The 26217-nt window shown below is 35.6% G+C and overlaps 3 protein-coding genes and 1 pseudogene across 3 annotated transcripts; 2 read left to right on the top strand and 2 right to left on the bottom strand.

The window, feature by feature from the left end:
- Positions 1-439: 439 nt before the first annotated feature.
- On the bottom strand, positions 440-7572 carry LOC102600959 (shaggy-related protein kinase eta). The gene is made up of 12 exons (XM_006358053.2): positions 7296-7572; positions 6475-6567; positions 5961-6020; positions 5595-5867; positions 5409-5483; positions 5273-5329; positions 4325-4465; positions 4162-4212; positions 3991-4086; positions 2994-3077; positions 2652-2753; positions 440-1028 (listed from the first exon to the last, which is right to left on the bottom strand). The coding sequence occupies exons 1-12, from the start codon at positions 7308-7310 to the stop codon at positions 927-929; spliced, it is 1149 nt and encodes a 382-aa protein (XP_006358115.1). The 5' UTR covers positions 7311-7572; the 3' UTR covers positions 440-926.
- Positions 7573-16463: 8891 nt separating this feature from the next.
- Positions 16464-18665, bottom strand: LOC102583565 (subtilisin-like protease SBT1.7). Its single transcript, XM_006358083.2, has one exon. The coding sequence runs from the start codon at positions 18663-18665 to the stop codon at positions 16464-16466; it is 2202 nt and encodes a 733-aa protein (XP_006358145.2).
- Positions 18666-20749: 2084 nt separating this feature from the next.
- On the top strand, positions 20750-22939 carry LOC102583240 (subtilisin-like protease SBT1.2). Its single transcript, XM_006358082.1, has one exon. It carries the CDS (start codon positions 20750-20752, stop codon positions 22937-22939), a length of 2190 nt encoding a protein of 729 aa, XP_006358144.1.
- Positions 22940-22944: 5 nt separating this feature from the next.
- Positions 22945-26217, top strand: part of LOC102582908 (subtilisin-like protease SBT1.7) — an 8723-nt pseudogene continuing 5450 nt past the window's right edge.

The raw sequence follows: 26217 nt of genomic DNA, 5'->3' as shown, positions 1-26217 counted from the left end.
ATTGTAAGTGGGAATATTGTATAGAAAAATAAGATACTTCTTCTATCCAATAATAGTTATCCACTATAAACTTGGCACACCCCTTAAGAAACAATAAATAATAGGGATAATATTAATATATCATTCTTTGACTTAATTAAATCTAATGCTTTGAAAAATATGTTAGATGGTAAATAGTGTTTAATAACAAAGATAAAATAGACACAAAAGATAAATTATCTCTTGATTTTCTAAATTGAACAAGTACTGTTGAACAACTATTTTTAATATAATGGAGAACTATTGTTGGACGGAAAAAGTAACAAAATCTTTTAACTCAATGTCTTAATGCATTTTTAAAAATGAGGTCTCTATGAAGAGAACAGGTCCAAACCAAAGGTTGTCATGAAATGAAAGTAGGAAGCACCAGGAATTAAGGTTAAAATGACAAGAACAGATGAAGAGGCAACAAAATAGATATGTTTGATTAATCATAATCACATAGAGCAACTGTAACACAAATTTGCTTGGAACTCTTTTCAAAGTACAAGACTGCTAAATACAAACTGAAGTGACATATCAACTTAAGGAAAAAAAAGACACTGCCCTTTCAAGTCCTGGCAATCCTTTTGGAGCCTTGCAACTTGTCCATACATATTCAATCGTGTCCCCGGAAGCTTTCTGGTCAATATACTACTAACAAACATGTACAAAAACATATTTCCTTTTCACTAGTTGGCTGCTAAGATAGGAAGACTATGAAGAGTGGAACAAAAAAGATAATACAAAGTACAGAACTAAAATGCACTGCAGCCCATTACATTGTCCTTTTCGACCAGGAGATACTGTCTCGCTTGTCATGCTGGACTCCTCTGCTCTGGAAGGGGTGTAACTTGGATCCCTTCATATATAGATCATAAACTAGTATATTTTACTAAACATATACTTCACGTCATGTCACCGTGGGATGCAAAAAGATGCAGGCCCATCTGCCTTTTTATATGGTCTGGTATCAACCTGTTTACCAGGTCCGGAGAGGCACCAGACAACTGAAACCAGGAAAAATATAGGTGGATAAGCAATAGAGTTAACTTAAAATAAACAAGTATAGAATGCGTAACTGTGATAGTAATACACTTTTTCAATATTAATGGCCTTGACATCATGCTTCTAAATTCTAATGGACAATTGAAGATGGCAATTCCAGCTAAGATATGTACAGTTAAGTTGTGCTTTTTGTAGAAATGAATGCTTTAACAATTTTCCGCATCTTTATAACTAAAATGCTGTTGTGACTAACATCACCTTAGTAACCAATTAGAATGAAGATCACTGAATGATGAGGTTTTATCCTTTACAGATGCATATTTTCGCGTCTTTCTCCCAGCATCTAACAAGATAATATTTTTTCGAGGGAGTTCAACTCTTCAGGCCTCTCCCTGGCCCTCTTTTCAGTAGATGTGGGATTAGGATGAAAGGGCCTTCTTTCATTAAGATTCAGTGACAGTGCATATCTTCTTTACCAATATAAGTACCTCACTTAGAACCTGCTATCTGGCATCATGGCATTGGACCAATTAGAATGAAGATCACTGCTATTCAAGGTGTAATCTCAAACGCCTCAAGGTCACTCCACCCCAATAAATATACTGACACCAGAGATGTTTCTCAATACTAGACTAGTCTACTTGTTTTCGTTATCGACACATTTGATAGTCAGAACTTCTTAGCTAGAATGATTTTCACCCAACCTCTAACATAACTTTCTTACAGAGTCCTAAGAACCTCAAATGCCTATTTCAAAGAACAATATGGAAGGTCCGCCATTAAGCCATTTAATCCAGTGGTATTGTTATATTGTATAAACCTTAATGTTATAGACCTTAAGCAGCATAGGTTCAGTCCATTTCTTAAAAGCCTAATGTTATAGACCTTAAGCAGCATAGGTTCAGTCCATTTCTTAGAAGCCTAATCTAGTGACCAATGGACCTCCTCTCCTTTGAGTTCAACAAATGGCTACAGATCCTTTTCTTAATCTTCAGACATAAAGGATGCCTGTGAGTTTCTGGGTTTTTGTTTCTTCTCCCTGTTTTCCTTCTGTTTTCTGTCTCAATCTCCATCTTCATTATCCTCTTCAATTATGCCTTTCCTTGGTCAGGGAACCATTATTTTTAGCCAAATCCAGAATGAGTCCTATGTCATCATGGTGTATCAACACCAGTGGCCAGCAATACCTCCAAGAAGCATAACTTATGACATGCTAGATTGCATTACCCTCATCACGCTTGCCATTCCAAAACACCAACTTTAAACATGAGGTCCTGTATAAGGATGATTCATTGCATAACGCATCCATGCTCCAGAATAAGAATGTGCTCGCATTCATTTTCCAGTGCATACTACAAATGATGGATCAACGATCAACTATTACCACCAGCCACAGGGTATCAGCAAACGTATCTGCCTTCCAGTGGGTTGATGGAATCAATCATTCTAAATTTTCATTAAGTACCAAACTGACTTTTATAGTCTGGCCTTTGGGTAATCTGAAGAATTTAATCACATTGACAGCCTACTGTGACTACCCTGGAGTGCCCTTCAGCTGAGATCAGGAAGAATGAAGCATGGATAGTGTAACCTTCAATTTAAGAATAATCACGTGAAAGCTGTACCTCCTGCTTAAAATTGAAGAGAGGGGGCAATGGGCGACCATTGGGAAGGCGTGCATTTGGTTCACGAAGTTCATCAAAGAAAGGATGAGCACATGCTTCAAGCTGCAAAATGAGAAGTGTATTAGTTTAATAGATTTAGAGATTCATTGTTCAATAAACAAAGAAACAATGTGCGAGCTGAGCGATGGTAGCAAATCAGTAAAAACAACACACATGTGGGAGCATAAAAAGGACCACAGAAATGGCCACCCCGAATGGAGACATGCCAATTGTGCCACAGGAACTGTTGTTTAAATGAATGTCACTTCCATCACGGAAAAAAAGAAAAAAAATTGAACTTACTGCAGTGCAACGTAGACTTGGTGAGTACTGCAGTAGCCGAGAAGCAAGGTCAATTGCTTCAGGAGGCATCCGTTTGTGGAAAACCTGAGACCATACATAACAAGTAAATTAGCAGCAGATCATGATATGCACGAGAACAGAAACAACAAAAGAATTTATTTGCAGTTTTGTCATTAACGTTGTTTTGCAAGAATATAATACGGTCATCAGGATGCAGAGGACAAATCCACTGAAAACCCGATTTCAATTGGTATAGGTTTTCAGTATCTATTACTTTTCTAAAATTTACTTGCAGTTTCCAGATATTGTTTCCTTGGTATTCAATAGATATGCTGCTTGGCAGAATGAGTAATCTGCGGGGAAGCCAATCTGAGGTTATAGCTGCTTTAGCACACACTCACTAATCAAGACTATTTCCATATTCAAAGTATGAACAAACTCAAGAAATGCCTCGTGTCTGGTATTTGTTGGGGTATTGACCCTCTATAACTTCTTTGTCTCTCAACTAATGAAAAAGCATATTCTTCTAAAGGATTAAAGACTTAGATTCGTAGCTTTTGAATCCAAAATGTTTAGCAAGTAACCATAAATGGAAAGACAAGAAATTCAAGCTTAATAATGTAATGCACATTTATAACGAATTTCGATTAATAGAAACTAAGATATAACCTTGAGGGATCTCTTCTTTTTAGAAGGAAAAAGAAACCTCGAGGGATCTCTAAATAATTGCATTTTCAAATATTCCATCAACAAGCCAGCACTTATATTCTTTAGGAGAAAGCTTGAACAGACTCAATACGTCAGAGATGCTCACTCCTTTTTCTTTCATTTTTTGGGGACTCTTATCAACTAAAAACATATCTGCTTTTAACAAAAAGAACTCCCTTGACGACCTACTTCAATCTCAGTACAAAATTCAACAGGAATCCACACAGCAAGCAGTAAAACAACAAATTGTTGCTCCACTAGGTACGACTAAAGTCAAGTGAAAGCATACCTTATGCCAAGGGTGTGCTTTGATTTGTGGAAACCTAAAATCAGTATAGTTTGGATTCATACAGCGAATTTCCTCCCTTGTCGGTGTTCCAAGTACCTATAAGATGAAGAAAATGAAACCACATTCTGCTACAATATTTGCATCAGTAAACAAGAATAAATCAAACAGCACCTTGATTATCTCAACAAGCTGGTCCACAGCATTTTCCCCTGGGAACAATGGCTGCAAGAAGATGATTGCAAAAACTGGTTAGAAATGGGAATAGTGCACCAGAAAAGAATGCAGAGATTTCACGGACGATATGTAAGCTATAGTAGTCTAGATCACTACAAACCTGGCCCAGAAGAAGCTCAGCAAGGACACAGCCAGCTGACCAGATGTCAATTGAAGTAGTATACTCTGTTGCACCAAATATGAGTTCAGGAGCCCGATAAAACCGCGAGCAGATGTATGAGATGTTTGCTTCTCCTTTAACCTGATAAAATATGGTACTTCAATAAATACAAGAACCAGCAACAACCTAAAAATCGAGTAATTCTCACACAAAGGAAGCTTTCTGAAATGACGTAGTCTACACCATAAGCTTGCAAAAGTTAATTTAAGTTAATGAATTCGCACAGTCGTGGGAAACTATTGCTGTTCTTATTTAAAGCCACTGTGAAAAGGTGAAAACCCCATCAAAGGTATTCATGGCAGGAATATAAATTTCCACATGTTGTTATTATATCCCCCATTCTGCCCCTCCCAAGAAAAAGAAAAAAAATCATTACGAAATTTGTCAGTACATGGGACATGTCAAGGGAGGTAACTTAGAATTATAGCACTGCACCATGTTAAATAGCAAATGTCAACTAACTCTAACATGGTCAGACTCAACTAGTAAGAAAACACAACATATGAAAGTGGCAACAAGATCAACCAACAGGTGAATCTACAGAATATGACCAATCACAAAATCATGGTTAACAGGATCTTCTCCCAAGAGAATTAGCATGTCTCAGAAATATTTAACAAAGTATTTAACTATATGTTTATCTAGTATTCAATGACAAATGTACAAAGGGTCCACATATCCTGGACTTCTAGAAAGGATCAATTTACAGTTGACCCTAACATTAATGAATACAATGAGGCCAAAAGACCCGCTTACCTAAGTCAGAATTATTACTGGTCAAATTTGAATTAACAACAGTGCACACTTCTCACGAAGACAAGGATCAAATCCATATTTCTTTATTACGAAAGTTAGAAAAGCTACAGAAACTCTAAAGATTACACTTACCAGCACTTTTGCGCTTCCAAAATCACAAATCTTTACTTGGTGAGTAAGAGGGTCTACCTGTGACAGCAAACAATGACATAAGGGGAAAAAAGCCATAATTTGCTACGCAAAATTAGCAGCTTGAAAGATGCATTACCAAAACATTCTGAGGCTTCAAGTCCCTGTGGCATACGCCAGCAACAGTATGCATGTAAGCCAGCCCTCTAAATACCTGAACACATCTAAATCTTAGTATGGCTCAAAGCTTAGGAAACAATAATACCACTTTGTATTGCTCAAACTTAGGAAACAGAAATACCACTCAGGAAAGCACTTCACTCACCTGATAGGTGTAAAGCTTAACATAGATGAGTGGCATTCTCTGGTTCATATTGCTATAATGTTTTAGCACTCTATACATAGTTTCTGGAACATATTCCATGACTAAATTGAGAAAAAGCTCATTTGTACTTGTAGTTGAATAGAAGCAGTGCTTTAGGCAAACTACATTTGTGTGATCCATGGTGCGCATTAGCTGCAACTCACGATTCTTGTATCTACGGTCTTGCAGAACCTTCTTAATTGCCACAGTCTCCCCATTTTCCAGGCATTTTGCCTTTATAAGAGAAGCATAACGTCAAACAAAAAGTGTGTTTTTAATTATTTTAAAAAAAAGAACAGCAAAACAAGAAGATACATGTTCATATACCTGAAAGACAATTCCAAAGGATCCAGTCCCCACAACACGTTCAGCCATGTAACTGACTGTCTGCACCAAATTATATTGAAAGGCAAACAGATTTTCATTTTCATGTAATAAATCAGTTTACAGATGATTCAATACGAGACATGCAAATATGTAAAGAAAAATTAAAGGGTAAACTATTTGTGTCACTTTATCAAGTGTGTAATATGCCCATATTATTTTGATCAGTATTGTAGTGAATAAACCATACATATTTTTTTTATGATAAACGTAGACCCGCAGCCGCTACCCTTTGAGTACGCACAGGGTAAACCCCCCGCTCCTATCCTATGCAAAGAGGTAACCCGCACTAGGCAAGCCCAGTGCAACGAGCTCGACCCAGAAGGCAAATCCCTTGCTTTTGCTGGCAAGGGGTTTCTAACTTGAGACCCCCGACATGAGAAGCAATACATATAAAAAAAAAAAAAACTATGTCTAACTAATAATCTTATGATTCTGATAAATACATCATGTCTACCTGCTTTGGCTCGCCATTCTTGCCCCCAATGGTTGTGGAAATTATATGACCAGTGACTGCATCGTTCCCATCCATAACAGGAGCTGACATCTCCTACAGTCCCACATCAAACATACATCTCAGACCAGCATTTTCAACAACTCAGACACAGCATATCACAAAAAAAAACAAGGAAGACTACACCCCCACCCCTTCCAAACCCCCAAAATTTTATCCTGTTTAGTAAAATCATAACTCAAGTATCTGATAAGAAAGCTACGCAAAACTGGATGGCTTGATCAAGTACTTAATAGCAACTGATGATGGACGGCTAAGATCAGATCTATAACAACACATTCAAGTAGATTAGAGACATTTCTATCACCAAAAATTCTCCAAAAAAAAAAAACAGGTAAATAAACGAAAAAGACCAGATCCTGAACAAATAAAGCATCCTGAAGATGAAGAGATCAACTAATTGAAACTGAAACTAACTTGAGAGTCCAAATTATTTATTTCAGGCCCAGGGATACTAGACAAAGATTTTCTTTCATTTTAGATTAAGATGAGCAAGTACATGCAACAAAGAACCATCAACTTTTCTCAACCAAAACCAAAACTAAACCCAGATTTGTACTCTATGATAAAAAACAATACAACAGATTTGCACAGAGCTAGTATTTGAACTCAGATTGGCTAAAAAGAAATGATCTTTAGACACAATACACACTGATTCCAAGAATCAAGAATCCCCATATAATTTCCAAAATAAAATCAGCTTTAACAAGTAAAGAAATGAACTTTTTCTTCACACAAGAAAAACCCACAATGCAAATCCATACCTTATCATCAGCCATAACTTCTCCAGCTCAAAATCAACAGAGAAAAGGGGGAAAACAGAAAAATTACAAGGAGGAAGAAGAAGAATTATTTTCTTGAGCTTTTTCTTCTTTGTTTAAGATTCAAAGATCATAATTGTCGGTTAGGTGAAGAGAGAGAGAAAAAGAGGACCCATTAGTAAAACAGCCATGTGAATCCAGCTATTCCTCTTTTGGTTTTCTCTCTCTCTCCCTATAAAACTTGTTCATTTCTCTTCCTGTCTCTCTCCTCTCCTATGTTTGAAAATTTTGGTATAGCCCCTACATTTGTAGGTAATTGCTAATTCTTCCCAATTAACCAGTCAAATTTTGGGGAAGAAAAAGATGAGCAGGTAGGTAGGGTCATTGAAGGTGGACTGGAAAGCCGAATTTGACTCGCAGAACCAGACCCCGACAATCTAATGTTCACCCTAAAAGACTTTTTCACTTTTATTATTCCCCTACTTTTTCACATTTTTTCTTATTTAAGCTCGAATTTGAAATCGTTGATTAAGAAAGAAACAATAAATTCACAATAATATATTTTTTATCGCATTCTTTTTGCAATTATTTATTTTTTTCATAATAGTTATCATTCATTTAAACGTTGCTCAAAAATGTAAGACTTACGAGATATGATTTACCTAAAGTTTTTGTGAATATATATTTTTTTTTCATTATTATATTTATTAGTATTGTATAATTAGAATTATTTGTTCCAGTTGTATTTAGAATGCATTTTTTTTCAGACACCTCTATAAACAGAATCGGTGGCAGAATAGTGAGATTCGAACACGTGAACACTAGCTTATTCAAGGTGTCTGAAATCCATTCAAGGCTTTGAAACTATTAGGCTACAACATGTTAGAGTGTTCAAAATATGTTATTTTATCACTTTACGTATCATTTTACTTGTATAAATGGTAAAAAAAAATCCGATGAAGAGTGTCCCATTGGACACCCTGAAAGGCATGTGTCTCCACCCCTATCACAACCCTTAATTATATGTGTAAAGATGTTATAGATATATTATATGATATGTTAAAAATGTTGCTTTCTTATTATAAGTGTAGATGTTGATAATGTTATCAATCATTGAATTAGTGAACCCACACCACTACTTCATGTTTTCAAATACAGTAGACATTGAGTACCAATTGAGCAAGCAAGGTTTGTGTCACAGAGGAATTTATCGTTAAGTATTATAGAGGAATTTAGAAATTTTGCAAATATGTGTGTACATCTAAAGAAAGAAGAAAAAAAGTATTATATATGTTCAAGAATGTTATTATAGATATATTATAGGATATGATTAAAATGTTGCTATCTTATTATAAGTGTAGATAATGTTATTATTCATTGAGTTAGTGAATCCACGCCACTACTTCATGTTTTCAAGTACAGTATTAGATATTGAGTATCAGTTGAGCAAGCATCGTTAATGTCACAAAGAAATTTATTGTCAGTGTCACGGAGAAATTTAGAAGAAAAGTATTAAGTGAGATTTGAATAATACTACTTTAAGCAATAAATTTAGTATTTAATCTGTTGATTATGAACAATTCTAACATACCATTGATGAGTTAATCAGAGATGCATCGTGAAGAAGAAGAGAAGAAGAGAGGATATTATTTTCTGATGGTATCTTTACAATGAAACAGTGCATTTATAATATGCACATTACTGTTCCTTAACCGACTAACAGTAAAGCTAACAACCTTCAACTAACTTTTCTATTTACTTAACTACCCTTAATTGACCTTATGTTTATCATCAAGTAACTCCTATCACATTACTTCCCCTCAAGCTGGTGGGTGTAAACACATTGAGCACACCAAGCTTGCCTACTAAATTTTCATGTTGTGATCTAGGGAGGCCTTTAGTTAATATGTCTGCAAGTTGTTCCTTAGAGTTTACATGTTCTGTCTTCATAATCCCTGCTTGTATCTTTTGTCTAATGAAATGACAATCAATCTCTATGTGTTTTGTTCTCTCATGAAACACTGGATTAGCTGCTATTTGTAATGCTGCCCTGCTATCACTGTATACCATAGCTGGTTGATCTACTTCATTCCCCAGTTCCTTCAATAAAGCAATAATCCATACTAACTCTGAAACTGCATTGGCCATGCTTCGATACTCAGCTTCAGCTGAGCTTCTAGAGACTATATTTTGCTTCTTTGATTTCCATGACAGCAATGTCTCATCATGCTTAACTAGAAAACCTGAGACTGACCTTCTTGTATTAGGACATGGTGCCCAATCTGCATCACAGTATACACTTAGCTCGTTTGATTGTTTGCTGCTCAATAATATTCCAAGTCCTGGTTCTCTTTTAATGTACTTCATCACCCTCACTGCTGCTTCCCAGTGTGTCTTTTTAGGTTGTTGTAGAAATTGACTAAGTGTTTGGACTGAGTAAGCAATATCTGGTCTTGTCATAGTCAAGTACAACATCTTGCCTACTAATCTCTGGTATCATTCCTTATCTTCAAATGGCTCATCATCATAATCTCATGTGAGGCAGTCCAGTTCTGAAACTGTCAACCTTACATTGGCTTCAAGTGGAGTCCAAGCAGGTTTGGCACTCCCCAATCCTAAATCTGAAATAATTTCCAGTGCATACTTCCTTTGATTCATCAAAATACCTTTGGCAGATCTACTGAACTCTATACCAAGGAAAAATTTTAATTCACCAAGATCCTTGATCTTGAAGGCTTTATGTAAGATAGACTTTGTGTGTTCAATAAGAGTCAAGCTGCTTCTTGTCACTAACATGTCATCTACATAAACAAGAATCACCACCATATCTGATCCTTTTCTTTGTATAAACAATGAGTGATCTAAGCTGCTTTGAATAAAACCAGATTCCACTAATGCCTCAGTCAATTTCAAATTCCACTGTCTACTTGCTTGTTTAAGCCCATAGAGGGATTTAACAAGTATGCATACAAGACCAGACTTCCCCTGACTTGCAAAACCCTCAGGCAACTGCATATAAACTTCATCATGAAGATCACCTTGCAAGAAAGCATTGTAGACATCTAACTGATGAACAGACCAGTTAAACTGAGCAGCCAAAGAAAGAACAGTCCTGACAGTAGCTATCTTCACAACAGGAGAGAAAGTTTTATGAAAATCAAGACCTGCTCTTTGAGTGTAGCCCTTTGCTACTAGTCTAGTTTTAAACCTCTCAACATCACCATTAGCTTGTAGTTTCACTTTAAAGACCCATCGACAACCAATTGGAACTTTACATTTAGGAAGAGGAACCAAGTCCCATGTATGGTTATCTTGGAGAGCTGCAGTTCAGATTGCATAGCTTCCATCCATCTAACATCTGAGGCTGCTTCTTGGTAGGAAGTTGGTTCAAGAACAGCAGAAAAAACCTGTAAGTATTTCTGATAGGAAGGGGACAAGTGATGATATGATATAGAAGCCTCCAGGGGATATAAAACAGTGTTAGCTGAAGGTCTGGAAACATAGTCTGATAGCCAGAGAGGTTGTTTAGAGATCCTAGTAGATCTTCTAGGTGGTGGAGGAGTGGGATCAGATGAAACAGGAGGTGAAGCAACAGGAATGGGAACCAAAGGTGGAGGTAAGTCATTTTGAGGTACAATAATGTCAACAGAAATATCATCATGTGTATAAAGTTCAGGAGAAAAAAGAAAATATATGGGAGGAAGGTTCAGGTGGCTGAGAATAATGCTGAAAAGGAAATGTATCTTCATGAAATACCACATCCCTGTTGAGAAAAAAACTTTTGGTGTTGTAGATCAAAACAAATGTAGCTTTTGGTGACACTTGAATATCCCATAAACACTGACCTTATAGCTCTTGGGGCAAACTTGTTAGTTCTAGGCAGATTGCTTGTAAAACACAAACAACCAAGAGTTCTCAAGTGAGTAAGAGATGGTTTTTGTCCAAAGAAAATTTCATAAGGTGACTTGCCCTCTAAAGAATGAGAAGGTTGTCTATTAATGATATAGGCTGCAGCAAGAACACAATGCCCCCAAAAACTGTAATGGAATATGACCTTGAAACCTTAAAGCTCTAGCAACTTCAAGAAGATGCCTGTGTTTCCTCTCCGCAACCCCATTTTGCTGAGGAGTATGAGCACATGTCTTATAATGTAAGATTCCAATTTTGTGAATAATGCCTGCATGGAACTACTGATGAACTCACCCCCATTATCAGTCCTCACACTTTTAACTGTAGTGGAAAATTGAGTAACAACCATTCTAAAAAATTGTTTAAGAATCAACAATATATCACTTTTGAATTTCAATAGAAAAATTCACACAGTTCTTGAAAAATCATCAACAATAGTGAGAAAAAACTTGTTCCCATCAAATGTAGGGGTATTGTAGGGACCCCATACATCTAAATGCAGTAAACTAAACAGTGCAGTAGAATTAGTAGAACTACTAGGAAAGGAAAATCTAGTGTGTTTAGCTAATGGACATATCTCACAATTATTTAGTGTTGCTTTACAATCATCAAGAGTGTATCCTAACATGTCTTTAATAGACTTTATTGATGCATGTGCTAGTCTTCTATGCCATAGTATAATGTTCTTCTTGTCAACTTGTGCAGCAAAACCGTTAACACAGTCGCTGGCAGGAACCTTAGTATTATAACAGCTGGACTGAACCAAAAATAGAGACCATTCTCTTCTTTTACCAATCCCCTTCAGTTTCCCACTGGAAAGATCCTGAAATAAACAAAATCCAAGATAAAAAGACACAAAACAATTGAGATCCTTGGTGACTTTTGATACAGACAACAGATTATAGTGAAAGTCTGGCACATACAATACATCATGCAATATTCCTATATCTGTGATCTTGTAACTACCAGTGTGAGTCACCATTGTTATACCACCATTAGGTAAATAAACCTTCATGTTTTGTTCAGTCTTAACAGTTTTCACATCATGCAATACATCTAAAACAGAAACCATGTGATTGGTTGCACCACTATCAATTATCCACCTTAACTTGGTAACTTTTGATCTAGGAGTATGAACCATACCTGCCATGTTAGCCATTACATTGGAGGTAGTGTTCCCATCAAACATTTGTAGAATGCTGCCATGTTGATCAGTAGTTAACTGAGGAGCCCTTGGCAGATCCTTAGGAAATGAATGATCTAAGCCACTATCTTTTACACCTAATTGCATGGAGTGTGAATTATCAGCCTGAACATGATTAGCATTATTTCCAGTTCCCTTCTTCTTAAATTTCCAGTCAGGAGGATAACCATGAAGTCTAAAACAGTCATCCTCCACATGACCTTGCAGATTGCAAAAATCACAGATCTTATCCCAATTCTTCTTCCCTCTATTATAATGTTGTGTAGATGACTGTGACTGTTAGGTTGAACCCTTAGAGTATTGCTGTGACTGTGAGGTTCCCTTTGCATATCGATTAGGCATCCTTTTGCCTGCCATGAGAGCTGCCAGATCTGTACCCTCACCACTTATCGAAGATGTTAGAGATCTCTGACTTTCCCTATTCAACAAGCATTGCATATGCTTTATTGATAGTAGGAGTAGGTTCAACCATGAGAATTTGACTACGTGATTGATCATAATTCTCATTCAATCCCATCAAAAATTGCATCAATTTCTGTCTCTCTAGATGCATAGTAAAATCCTTAGAAGCAGGACAATTACAAGAAGGTGGTACAATACTTGCAAATTCATCCCACAAATTTCGCAATTTGGAGAAATAAGTAGGAATGCAGTCAGTACCTTGAACAGTAGTAGCGATAGCTTTATGTAATTGGTAAATCCTTGAAGCATTCACTTTATCAAAACGCTCCCTAAGATCTTCCCAAACAGCTTTCGCACTCGTCGCATAAACGATACCTGTGTGCAATTCCGGAGTGACAAAACTCATGATCCAACCTTGAACAATGGCATTACAGCGATCCCATTGATGCCCTAACTCTGTTCCGAAATCATCCCTATTCAAGCTGCCATCGACAATTCCAAGCTTGTTCCCCAAGCAACAAAAAAGGAAAGAAACATTCTTTTTGAAACGATCAAAAGGGAAAGTATGCAAGGCAAATAAATTAAAACGAAAAGAGTATTATTTACAACATTTAGTACTTATTCTGGGGGACAATAGCAAATCAAACGGAATCTGGAATGGGGTATTGGAGAAGTGTGAGAAGAGACTTATTACCAATTGGAAATGTCAATACTTGTCACTGGGAGGCAGATTGACTTTTGTTAATAGTGTACTTGATGCACTCCCTTCCTGTATGATGTCTATATTGTTGATTATGAACAATTCTAACATACCATTGATGAATTAATCAGAGATGCATTGTGAAGAAGAAGAGAGGATATTATTTTCTGATGGTATCTTTACAATGAAACAGTGCATTTATAATATGCACATTACTGTTCCTTAACCGACTAACAGTAAAGCTAACAACCTTCAACTAACTTTTCTATTTACTTAACTACCCTTAATTGACCTTATGTTTATCATCAAGTAACTCCTATTACATTATAATCAAGTATACGATTTTATTCCTTTTTAGCATAATGTTAATAGTCAACAGATAATATTAAATCAATTTTATAAAATATCTATATAAAATATGTAACATAAAGAAAATATCATGAATTTACACTTACCATAACTATTTAAATACTAAATCTATCCGTAATTAAATATTCTGCGATAATTTTATCCAACTTAATTGTCAACCATCGATATATTTTGTTGAATGAAAATACCTATCAAATTATATAATACTAGCCTTTTCTAGATCAATTCCAAATAATAAAAAAAGTTAGCCGTCACCAAAAACAAGTTGAACCAACAAATATTTGTTTTTCTTAAAAAAATAATTATAAATGTTAACTTAACGTTTGCAAGAAAATCTTTATCACTTGATAATGAGAAGTTTAGTAGGCAACTATTAACACATTATCTATTTTATTAATTATGGTAAGAAGCACAATTACGGGATTAAGTATCATCTTACCGAGATTAGGTCCTTAAGTATAAGATAATATATTGTACCAAACTAGTAATGTATAAGTCTATGAGATAAGTAGAAGATAATACTTACTTCACTTCAATATGTTTGTCTTATTTTAATTTGCTCTAAAAAGTAAAGAAAACTTTTGAATTTTGTAATTTTATCTTAATTAAAAATATGTCAAAAAAATAAAGAAAACTTTTTTTTTTACCAAAATGTCTTTTAATTTCATAATCTTGAACTTGTCATGAAAAGTTAAAATTAAACAATTGTTAAAAAGGATGAGGACTTTTAAATTAAAAAAAAAAAACTAAAAAGATAATAGAATAAACAAATTACAATAAATGTCCTACCTGAAACAATCTCAAAGTCCTAATAAGATAATTTAAAATAAAATTAAATAAGATATTTTGAAATTGAATTTCTCCGGTACTTCCATCTTCCTAGAATAAAATAGCTTAGTAATCTATACTATTAAAATAATGACGTTAAGAGAATCAAATAACTTATACCAATTCAAACAAATTTATAGCCCTACCAAACTTTTGAAAAATGTGTTTTCAAAAAAATACTTTTCAGCGAGAAACAATTTATTTTCTCCAAACAAATTTGGTCAAACAATTCTTTTTTTAAAAATAAAATAAAATAAAGCATTTTCTAAAAGAAAATAAAAACATTTGACTTCCCAAAAACTTGACCAAACAATATTAACTACTCTTGGAACAAAGAGCTATCTTGGCAATGTTTTAGGGAGCATTTTTTAGCACCTTACATATTCCTCGTGCAGAAATATAGAATAAGATTGTGTACAATAGATTCTTGTGATTTGACCCTCAGACCCCACACATAACGGAAGCTTAGTATACCGAGTTGCTCTTTATATTTCTGTGAATCTTAAGGCTAACAATTATGTGCATATATTAAATCAAATAAACTAGGAACTATAGCAGTTCAACCTTTAATTAGTTCCCAAAATTTAACACCACTGGACCATTTCATTTGCTTTGTACAAAACAGACAGTCAGCTAACTTCTGAATATCAGTTTTTGACATATCAATTCAAATGTGTATAGCTCAAAATACATAGATCACATTGCAAGAGCAGAAAATTGGCAGCAACCAAGAGACCAATAGTAATGTCTTCCACCTAAACATATTAAACATGTACAATATCAGAGTGTATTCCAAAATGGAGGAACAACTACTACTAATTGTTATATGGTACATACAGAAAGTACCTGCTGTAGATGTCATTAAGTCGTTCGGTAACAGGAAGAAAGCGCCTGTTTGATCTTTTTCAATGCTGCTACAACATCAGTCATGTTCATCCTTAATTTCCATTGGAATATTAGCTGTGCAATTCATGGCTAACTCCATGATGGATGATACACATTGCAGCTTTTGACTTAACTTCTCTTCATCTAGTGTTAGTAAGTCAGTATCTACGAATTGGTTCAGCTCATGTTGAAGTGAACTATGCACGAAGCTTCTCAAACTCAAATCCCCCATGAACATTTCATCACTAGGTTTCTTCTTGGTAAAACTTTCAAGCAACATGGTACCAAAACCATAAACGTCAGACCTCTTGGATATAAGGCCTTCCAGACCATACTCTAGAAAAAGAAAGCATGTCAAGAAATAAACTTTTAACGCGTTAATACGTAACATTGTTACAAGTTAAATAATTTATTGACCTTTATTTATCCCTCGTCTCCAATGGGACATGACTTTTACACATATACTCAGGAAGTTGTGCCCTTTTTGTTGACTGAACATTGTTCGTCTTTTGTATTTTATTGAAAAGTTTGGATCTATTTTTATTATGAACACAAGTAGGTAATTTGCAAGTGTTCTACTGCCCAATTATTCAACGACCATCAAAAATGGTTGGTTGACTTAGAACGTCATAGCTATCAATTTATCCTTTTCAAAAATTATTCTAACGATTTTTTTTTCGTGATCTAAATATCTAAGTAAATACAGAATTAAGTTCAGATGTATAACACAAAAATATATAAGTTACTTAAGTTTTTCACTATCACACACTAGTATAAAGAAAATGCCTTTGCAGAAGAATCATAATAAGATATAAGAACACTGAAGGATTTGTTTAATAAATGATGGAGAACTCATTTCTTGTGACAAAGCCATTTACATCTTTAAAATGCTATGCGGGAATATTTGTATTGGACTTCTAACAGAGTACCTACCAGAAGACCATGTTATGTATCCTTGGGAATGTGATCTATGCTTTAAATGCTTAACAGTTACATTATACGACGCCTTTTGATTCAACGCTGAAAACTTCAAGGTGATTGGATTAACAGCTACCTTAACACCGTTGAGTCCACACACTTCAACTGTGTATGTTGAATTAGCTTCTCCGACATTAGTCACAGTCCTTGTATATGTTTGAGCCCCTGATTTCGAACTAATAGAAAACGAAGGGTAATTCAACTCTGCCTCAGCTATACTCGATGTACAATGTACCTTCCTTCTCACAATTGAACTTACTTGTTGATCCGTGTATTTCAAACCACATAAGTAGGGCACGTAATCCTCGGGGTGAATGTCATAAATGAGTCCTGGATCACTTGCTCTTGATGGGTTCACGTTCCCTGATCCGATTGTAAATAGATTAGCAGGATTGAGTCTTTCGTCCTCTATTGGATGTTTTTTAAGATTGATGATATCAGCCGTGGTCATGATTGCAGATTTAATTGCAGCTGGAGACCAATCAGGATGTGCGCTCTTTAACAATGCTGCTACTCCTGCAAGGTGAGGGCAAGCCATCGACGTTCCAGAAATGATGTTAAACGTCGATGATGTAGCAGATATTATCATTTCTCCTACAGAGGTTGGCCATGCTGCAAGGATATTGACTCCAGGTCCACTAATATCGGGCTTTAATATGCCTGGACTTGGCGAAAATGGTCCCCTAGAAGAAAAGGAAGCAACTGTTGGCACATGTTTGTTTCCGAATTCCGTTCCTTTGAATGATATTGTTGCAACAGGGGATGATGTTGATTTCATATAGTTTATGATCTTTAGTCCGTTAAAATAACTGACTTGTGTTGCGGGAAGGACATGAACATCTGCAATTGTTGTATAGCCACGTTTTTTTTCAGTCACGAGTATCATGGCGGCGCCACCAGCATTTTTCACTGCTTCTCCTTTTTCGATTCTTGACAAGTCACCACTGGTATCACACAACACTATTTTACCCTTAACATCAATTGTAAACAACGATTCGCAATCGTTAGCATTTACGAGTGGCAACCATTTACCTGAAAAATTTGTTGGTTGATAGGCAGATTCGCCCACATATTTAGCTCCATTGCCTAAAACTGCTACCGCTCTTATCTTTCTATCTGTTGTAGTAGCAGCAACAGTGAGAATCCACGGAGCTCCATTCTTTAAAGTACCAACAGCCGGTCCTTTATTTCCTGCTGAGCAACTAACAAAAATCCCCTTCTGAATCGCGCTATATGCGCCAATTGCTAGAGCATCATCATAAAAAGGAACAGGCATTCCTCCAAGAGAAATAGAAAGAACATCCACACCGTCTTCAATGGCAGCATCAAGACCAGCTAAGATATAGGATTCCTGACAAACACCATCATCACAGACTCTGTACATGGCCAAATGAGCACGAGGTGCAATGCCAACAGCAGTGCCATTAGCATTACCAAGCAAATTGGCACCATCCACAAAGTTTCCAGCGGCTGTGCTTGAAGTATGTGTCCCATGTCCTTCTACATCCAAAGGTGATGTAGACGTCGTCACAAAGTTCCGTGCTCCAATAAGCTTGTTGTTACAAGCGTTGGAATTGAATTCACATTTGCCTTTCCATTTGGCAGGGGGAGGAGGCATTCCGTTGTCGTTGAATGAAGGATGTTTTGGAGTTATTCCAGAATCTAGCAAACCAATAATCACACCTTTACCAGAATTTGAAGCATTCCACAAGCCAACATTCTGGTGCAACCCTAGGAAACTTGGAGTGTGTGTGGTATCCAACTCCAGTACCCTTTGGGGACGCGCAGACACAAATCCTGGTTTCAATTCCATTTCTTTCACTTCATCCGATGACAGCATAGCAGCAAATCCATGAAATACATGGCGATAAGAATAAATAATGCGCGATGAAAGATCAGAATTTGCTGAACTTCTAGGCAAAAATGACTGATGCCAGAGGTGTAAATCATTTGAATCAGATAAAAATATATCATCAGGAAACACAAGTTGGACTATGTAAGTATCTAGATCGCTTCGATTAGTAAGATGGTCACCAAATGTTTTTGATGAATGAAACAGGAAAACCCAAAAAAAGATTGAATTAAATTTCAGATCCATGTTTTTTAGGTGACTAACACAGTTAGCAAGATGTGTATATATAGTGCTTTTCTGATGAAGCTCAGTTCAATATGTGATGTGTAATCAAATGTTCCAAAGTTGGATCAAAATTACATTAATTACAGTGTACCAACTTATTATTATTATAAGTATGACCACTCGAAATTCTCTTCCGTTATATGTAATTAGATTAGACCATATTTAATGGAGATCAATATCTTAGATGGTTAATTAACTATGATTTTTTTTTTTCTAAAAAGTCCCTTAATTTTTTTTTAAACTCAAAAGTCACCACTTTTTTCTCAGAAAATCACTCAACTTTAATTTTTAACTCAACAGTTACCCCTTTAACAATTCCAAAATTCTTCGTTATTGTAAAGATAATGCCAAGTAGGAATTTGAGTGGAAGTCTATTTGTATTTATTTACTGATTGTTAGGAATCACTTTATATTCACGTGATGAATTAAATACAATTGAGAATCATCTTTAACGATTATCAAAACCTTAACCCCTGAACACCCATATATAAAATTTATGATTTTTTTATTAATCAGACTAAAAGGATTCTTACCAAATAGTTCAAAAAACAACAAGACGGAATACTATATCAAGATTCAAAAACTAATGAAGTTTTGAAAAAGGTATCTTTGGTTTTTCAGAATTGGGACGAGTCAGAAAGAAAAGCCATGGACATGATCATAAAAATTGAAAAAAAGAGCAGAGAAATAAACAAATGATGGCCATAAATACTGGTCTTTGGGAGAGAAAGTTATTATAAATTCTTTTTAGGAGAATAAGCGTAAAATAATTAGGTCAATATTCTTTTTAGTATGGTATAATTAAATATTTTTCTATTTTTAAATTTTTTGGTTAAAAATAAAAATTTCATCTCATCAAATTTTAATTTTAGAAATCAATTAAATAAATTAAGTGACTTTTGAGTTAAAAATCAAAGTTAAGTGACTTCTGAGTTGAAAATCAAAGTTAACTAACTTGAAAAAAGAGTTTATGTTGAATGACTTTAGAGTAAAAATTTTTTAAAGCTAATTGACTTTTGCGAAAAGAGTGAATAATGGAATGTTCATCTAAGATATATTATCTTATTTCTTAGGTCACTAAATCAATTTTTTGCCAAATATGTCAGCCTTTTAATGGATGTCCCAAAATTTGGATCAATGATTCGATTACTTACCTTATAAACTTACTATAGTATAATTCTATGAATTTGCCTCCTTTTATATACCATGTTTTTTATGGTAAGCAATTCAATTATCTGCCAAATATCTCTATATTAATTAGCCTATTCAAATAAGACTTTGATTAGGAAAAGAATTACTCTAATCGTAATTCATAATTAATATACTGACTAAAAAGATATAAATAAGATTAGTATAAAATATATTACTACAAAGAAAGGAAATATTTGGATTTTAAAATGGGAGGAAAACTTTGAGTCTGTTGCATTCCTTAATATGTTTCTCTTTTGTATTTTTACTAATTTCCACCGTAAGGATCTTTTTTAGCGGCTTAACTATATAATTATCACTAATAATTAACTCTAAAAAATATAAATTAGTGGCAATAAAGTTATTATGCTAAATATATAAATAGAACTCATGCTAACAAATAACCCTTGTACTTTTAAAACTCGTTCCTGGTTTGAGCCTGTCCTCAGTAATAAATTAGTACTGTATATTCTTGTTATTTCTGTCTATAGTTATGAATAAATCCTATTTTGAATAGGCTAATATGGATATTTGGTTGAAAACTGATTTACTGTCCATATTAATACATGATCAAATTAAATCACATTTAGACATGACACAAAAGGAAGAAACTTTGAGTGTTTACATTACCAGTAACAAGTTTAAAAGGTGATGTAAATTGATCCAAATTTGGAAAATCCATAAATATTAAATTGATCTTCATAAAAAAAACTATATTAAGAGATTTAGTATGAAAGCACATAGGCAGTGGAATATATATTTTAGGAAGATGTATATATTTATTGAATAGGGTAAATCTGTTAATACTATATAATGCACATCTTGCTCAATGTGATAATCACAAAAAACAAACAAACATGGATCTCAAATTCGTTTCAATCTTTTTTTGCATTGTTATATTGCTTCATTCATCAAAAAGTACTTTTGCTGATCATTTTACTAATCAAAATGATTTAGAAACTTACATTGTGCAGCTTGAGTTGCCTGATGATTTTGTTTTCTCTAATTCAAAAGATTTATACCTCTGGCATCAATCATTTTTGCCTACAACTTCAGAAAATTCTGATCTTTCATCGCGCATTATTTATTCTTATCGTCATGTGTTTAATGGATTTGCTGCAATGTTGTCATCAGATGAAGTGAAAATGATGGAGAAACAACCAGGATTCGTATCTGCGCGTCCTCAAAGAGTGCTGCAGTTGCATACCACACACAGTCCAAGTTTCCTTGGGTTGCACCAGAATGTTGGCTTGTGGAATGCCTCAAATTCTGGTAAAGGTGTGATTATTGGTTTATTAGACTCTGGAATAAATCCAAAACATCCTTCATTCAACGACTACGGAATGCCTCCTCCCCCTGCTAAATGGAAAGGCAAATGTGAGTTCAATTACAAAGCTTGTAACAACAAGCTTATTGGAGCACGAAACCTTGTGAAGACGGCTAAGTCACCTTTGGATGGAGATGGACACGGGACACATACTTCAAGTACAGCCGCTGGAAACTTTGTAGTTGGTGCCAATTTTCTTGGTAATGCTAATGGCACTGCTGTTGGTATTGCACCCGGTGCTCATGTGGCCATGTACAGAGTCTGTGATACTGATGGTTGTCCAGAAGTCTTTATCTTAGCCGGTTATGATGCTGCCATTGAAGATGGGGTGGATGTGATCTCCATTTCCATTGGAGCAATGGCTGTACCTCCTTATGAAGAAATCATGGCAATTGGAGCGTATAGAGCAATTGAAAAGGGGATTTTTGTAAGTTGCTCAGCTGGAAATAGTGGACCATCTAGTGCTACTGTAGAGAATGGATCCCCATGGATTCTAACTGTTGGTGCTAGTTCAACAGATAGAAAGCTCAGTGCGGTAGCCGTTTTGGGTAATGGAGCTGAATATGAGGGTGAATCAGCCTTTCAATCAACAAACATCTCAAAAAAATTATTGCCCCTCATAAATGGTGGTGATTGTGAGTCATTGGCTAGCATTGATGTCAGGGGTAAAATAGTGTTGTGTGGAGCCGTGGGTAGCTTGTCTGGAATCGAAATAGGACAAGAAGTGAAAAAAGCTGGTGGCGCTGCCATGATTCTCAAGAACGAAGAAGAGCAAGGCTATACAACATTTGTAACTGTTCATGTCCTTCCTGCCACACATGTTAGTTACCTTGACGGACTAAAGATCATAGAATACATAAAATCAACATCAACCCCCGTTGCAACAATATCATTCAAGGGAACAAGAATTGGAGACAAGCACGCACCAGTAGTTGCTTCCTTCTCTTCTAGGGGACCATATACCATAAGTCAAGGCATATTAAAGCCTGACATCATTGGGCCTGGAGTGAACATCCTTGCAGCATGGATCAAACCCCCTGCAGGGGTGATACCATCTGCTACATCAACATTCAACATTATTTCTGGCACGTCGATGTCTTGCCCTCACCTTGCAGGAGTAGCAGCCTTGTTAAAGAGTGCACATCCCGATTGGTCTCCAGCTGCAATTAAGTCTGCAATCATGACGACTGCTGATTTAGTGAACCTTGGCAACAATCCGATTCAGGATGAAAAACTCAACCCTGCTGATCTACTTACAGTTGGATCAGGGCATGTAAACCCATCAAAGGCAAATAATCCGGGTCTAGTTTATGACATCCAACCCCAAGATTATGTGCCTTACTTATGCGGCCTAAAGTACACCGATCAACAAGTTAGTACCATTGTGAATAAGAAGGTACATTGCACGTCGAGCATAGCTGAAGCAGAGTTGAACTATCCTTCATTTTCAATTGATCTTGGATCAAGTGCTCAAACATACACAAGGACCGTTACTAATGTTGGTGAGGCTAATTCGACTTACACAGTTGAAGTAATTGGAGTTGAAGGCGTCGTGTTGAGTATTAAACCTAGTATATTGAAATTTTCAGCTTTGAACCAGAAGTTGTCCTATGAAGTAACATTTAAGCGCTCAACTTCAACAGATTCTTCACAAGGATACATAAATTGGTCTTCAGGCAAGTACTCTGTTAGGAGTCCAATATCAATTTTCAAATTGTAGTAAAGATGAGATTGGAGTATATTAGTTATGACACTCCCATTGTTTCCTACATTTGTTTGATTATGAATAAATATTTGTTCATTAACTTTAATTTCTCGTTTTGCCTTCATACTTTTAATGGCATGTTAAGAAATTAAATTTCATATCATTTTTTTGCGATTAGTCAAATATCACCGAATAAATTTAAATTAAAGGAGTATGTATGAGGAATATAGTTAGTGACTTTTGAGTTAAAAATCAAAGATAAATGACTTTTTGAGTTAAAATCAAACTTGAATAACTTTCTAAAAAAAGTATATAGTTAAGTGACTTTTGAGTAAAAAAAATCAAACTTAAGTGATTTGATGAGAAAAAAATTCATAGTTGAAAGACCCCGAGATATTATTTCATTTCTTCGGTTAGCAATTCTATTTTCTTCCTAATATGTCAGCATTTTAATGGATGTCCAAATTTGGATCAGCGATTCAATTACTTACCTTATAAACTTACTATAGTATAATACTATGAATATGCCTCCTTATATATTATCGGATTGACCATATTTCTTATGGTAAGCAAATCAATTATCAGCCATATTCAAATAAGACTTTGATTTGGAAAAGAATTACTCTAAATAATTAGCTGATTGAACAGATATGAATAAGAATAGTATAAAAATTATTACAAAGAAAGGAAAACTTTGGATATGAAAATGGGAGGAGAACTTTTGAGTCTTTTGTATTTTTACTAATTTCAATTGCATGGATCTTTTTAGCGGCTTAACTTTAATTGTCACTAAGACTCTAAACATATAAATTAGTGGCAATAAAGTTATTGCCGCTAATCATATAAATAAAACTCATGTTAACAAATAACGGAAGATTCCCATACTTCTGTCTATTCAGCAACTAATCAGTTATGGATAAACATTCGAATAATGCATTTTCCAATTAAAATCCTATTTTGCAAATTTTGAATAGGCTAATAATATGGATATTTGGTTGAAAATTGATTTACTATCCATAAGAAATACATGATCAAATAAAATCACATTTAAACATGACATAAAAGGAAGAAACTTTGAATGTTTACCCTATTATAAGTAACAAGTTTTAAAGGTAATGTAAATTGATCAAGATTTGGAAAATCCATAAATATTGAATTGATCTTCATAAAAACAATACTATATAGTGCACATCTTGCTCAATGTGATAATCACCAAACAAACAAACATGGATCTCAAATTCGTTTCAATCTTTTTTTGCATTGTCATATAGCTTCATTCATCAAAAAGTACTTTTGCTGATCATTTTACTAATCAAAATGATTTAGAAACTTACATTGTGCAGCTTGAGTTGCCTGATGATTTTGTTTTCTCTGATTCAAAAGATTTATACCTCTGGCATCAATCATTTTTGCCTACAACTTCAGCAAATTCTGATCTTTTATCGCGCATTAGTTATTCTTATCGTCATGTATATAATGGATTTGCTGCGATGTTGTCATCAGATGAAGTGAAAATGATGGAGAACCAACCAGGATTCGTATCTGCGCGTCCTCAAAGAGTGCTGCAGTTGCATACCACACACAGTCCAAGTTTCCTTGGGTTGCACAAGAATGTTGGCTTGTGGAATGCCTCAAATTCTGGTAAAGGTGTGATTATTGGTTTATTAGACACAGGAATAAATCCAAAACATCCTTCATTCAACGATCACGGAATGCCTCCTCCCCCTGCTAAATGGAAAGGCAAATGTGAGTTCAATTACAAAGCTTGTAACAATAAGCTTATTGGAGCACGAAACCTTGTGAAGACGGCTAAGTCACCTTTGGATGGATATGGACACGGGACACATACTTCAAGCACAGCCGCTGGCAACTTTGTGGATGGTGCCAATTTTCTTGGTAATGCTAATGGCACTGCTGTTGGCATTGCACCCGGCTCATGTGGCCATGTACAGAGTCTGTGATGATGATGGTTGTCCGGAAGCCTTTATCTTAGCCGGTTATGATGCTGCTATTGAAGAGGGGGTGGATGTGATCTCCATTTCCATTGGAGCAACGGCTATACCTCCTTATGAAGAAATCATGGCAATTGGAGCTTATAGGGCAAATTGAAAAGGGGATTTTTGTAAGTTGCTCAGCTGGAAATAGCGGACCATCTAGTGCTACTGTAGAGAATGGATCCCCATGGATTCTAACAGTTGGTGCTAGTTCAACAGATAGAAAGATCAGTGCGGTAGCAGTTTTGGGTAATGGAGCTGAATATGAGGGTGAATCAGCCTTTCAATCAACAAACATGTCACGGAAATTATTTCCCCTCATAGATGGTGGTTATTGTGAGGCATTGGCTAGCATTGATGTCAGGGGTAAAATAGTGTTGTGTGGAATCATGGGTAGCTTGTCTGTATTCGAAAAAGGACAAGAAGTGAAAAAAGCTGGTGGCGCTGCCATGATTCTTAGGAACGAAAAAGAGCAAGGCTATACAACATTTGTAAGTGTTCATGTCCTTCCTGCAACACATGTCAGTTACATTGACGGACTAAAGATCAGAAACTATACAGAATCAACGTCAACCCCCGTTGCAACAATATCATTCAAGGGAACAAGAATTGGAGACAAGCATGCGCCAGTAGTTGCTTACTTCTCTTCTAGGGGACCATATAACATAAGTCGAGGCATATTAAAGCCTGATATTATTGGGCCTGGAGTGAACATCCTTGCAGCATGGATCAAACCCCCTGCAGGGGTGAAACCATCTGCTACATCAACATTCAACATTATTTCTGGTACGTCGATGTCTTGCCCTCACCTTGCAGGAATAGCAGCATTGATAAAGAGTGCACATCCCGAATGGTCTCCAGCTGCAATTAAGTCTGCAATCATGACGACTGCTGATTTAGTCAACCTTGGCAACAATCCAATTCAGGATGAAAAACTCAACCCTGCTGATCTACATACAATTGGATCAGGGCACGTAAACCCATCAAAGGCAAATGATCCAGGCCTAGTTTATGACATCCAGCCACTGTTGTTCATCTTGTATTCCTAAGATACTTAGAACAAAACAGAATATGGAAAAACAGAAAGAAGATCAAGCCCACTGAATGCACAGTGTCCCCTTAAGGAAATTATTCCCCTCTAGTATCCGAGGTTTGATTTGGAATATGTCCTCCCAGGATAAAATGATCTCAATCACCAGTGTATTGATACCCAAAACGCTGGTGTCAGCGAGCCACTCAACGGCAGTAAAGTACACTTAGAATACTAGATTTAGTAGAAGAAGAAGAAGTCCAGAATTT

The sequence above is a fragment of the Solanum tuberosum genome, unplaced genomic scaffold (genome assembly GCF_000226075.1).
Source record: "Solanum tuberosum cultivar DM 1-3 516 R44 unplaced genomic scaffold, SolTub_3.0 scf00265, whole genome shotgun sequence".
Lineage (NCBI taxonomy): Eukaryota > Viridiplantae > Streptophyta > Magnoliopsida > Solanales > Solanaceae > Solanum > Solanum tuberosum.
This window is presented reverse-complemented; position numbering and strand designations above follow the sequence as displayed.

Excerpts from the sequence above, each read along its gene's own strand:
- LOC102600959 (XM_006358053.2), bottom strand. Across the intron at positions 5,484-5,594 it reads TTAAGCTTTACACCTATCAG|GTATTTAGAGGGCTGGCTTA; the intron begins GTGAGTGAAGTG and ends AGATGTGTTCAG. Across the intron at positions 5,330-5,408 it reads TGAAGCCTCAGAATGTTTTG|GTAGACCCTCTTACTCACCA; the intron begins GTAATGCATCTT and ends TTGCTGTCACAG.
- LOC102583565 (XM_006358083.2), bottom strand. The coding sequence starts at position 18,665 with ATGGATCTGAAATTTAATTCAATCTTTTTTTGGGTTTTCCTGTTTCAT.
- LOC102583240 (XM_006358082.1), top strand. The coding sequence starts at position 20,750 with ATGGATCTCAAATTCGTTTCAATCTTTTTTTGCATTGTTATATTGCTT.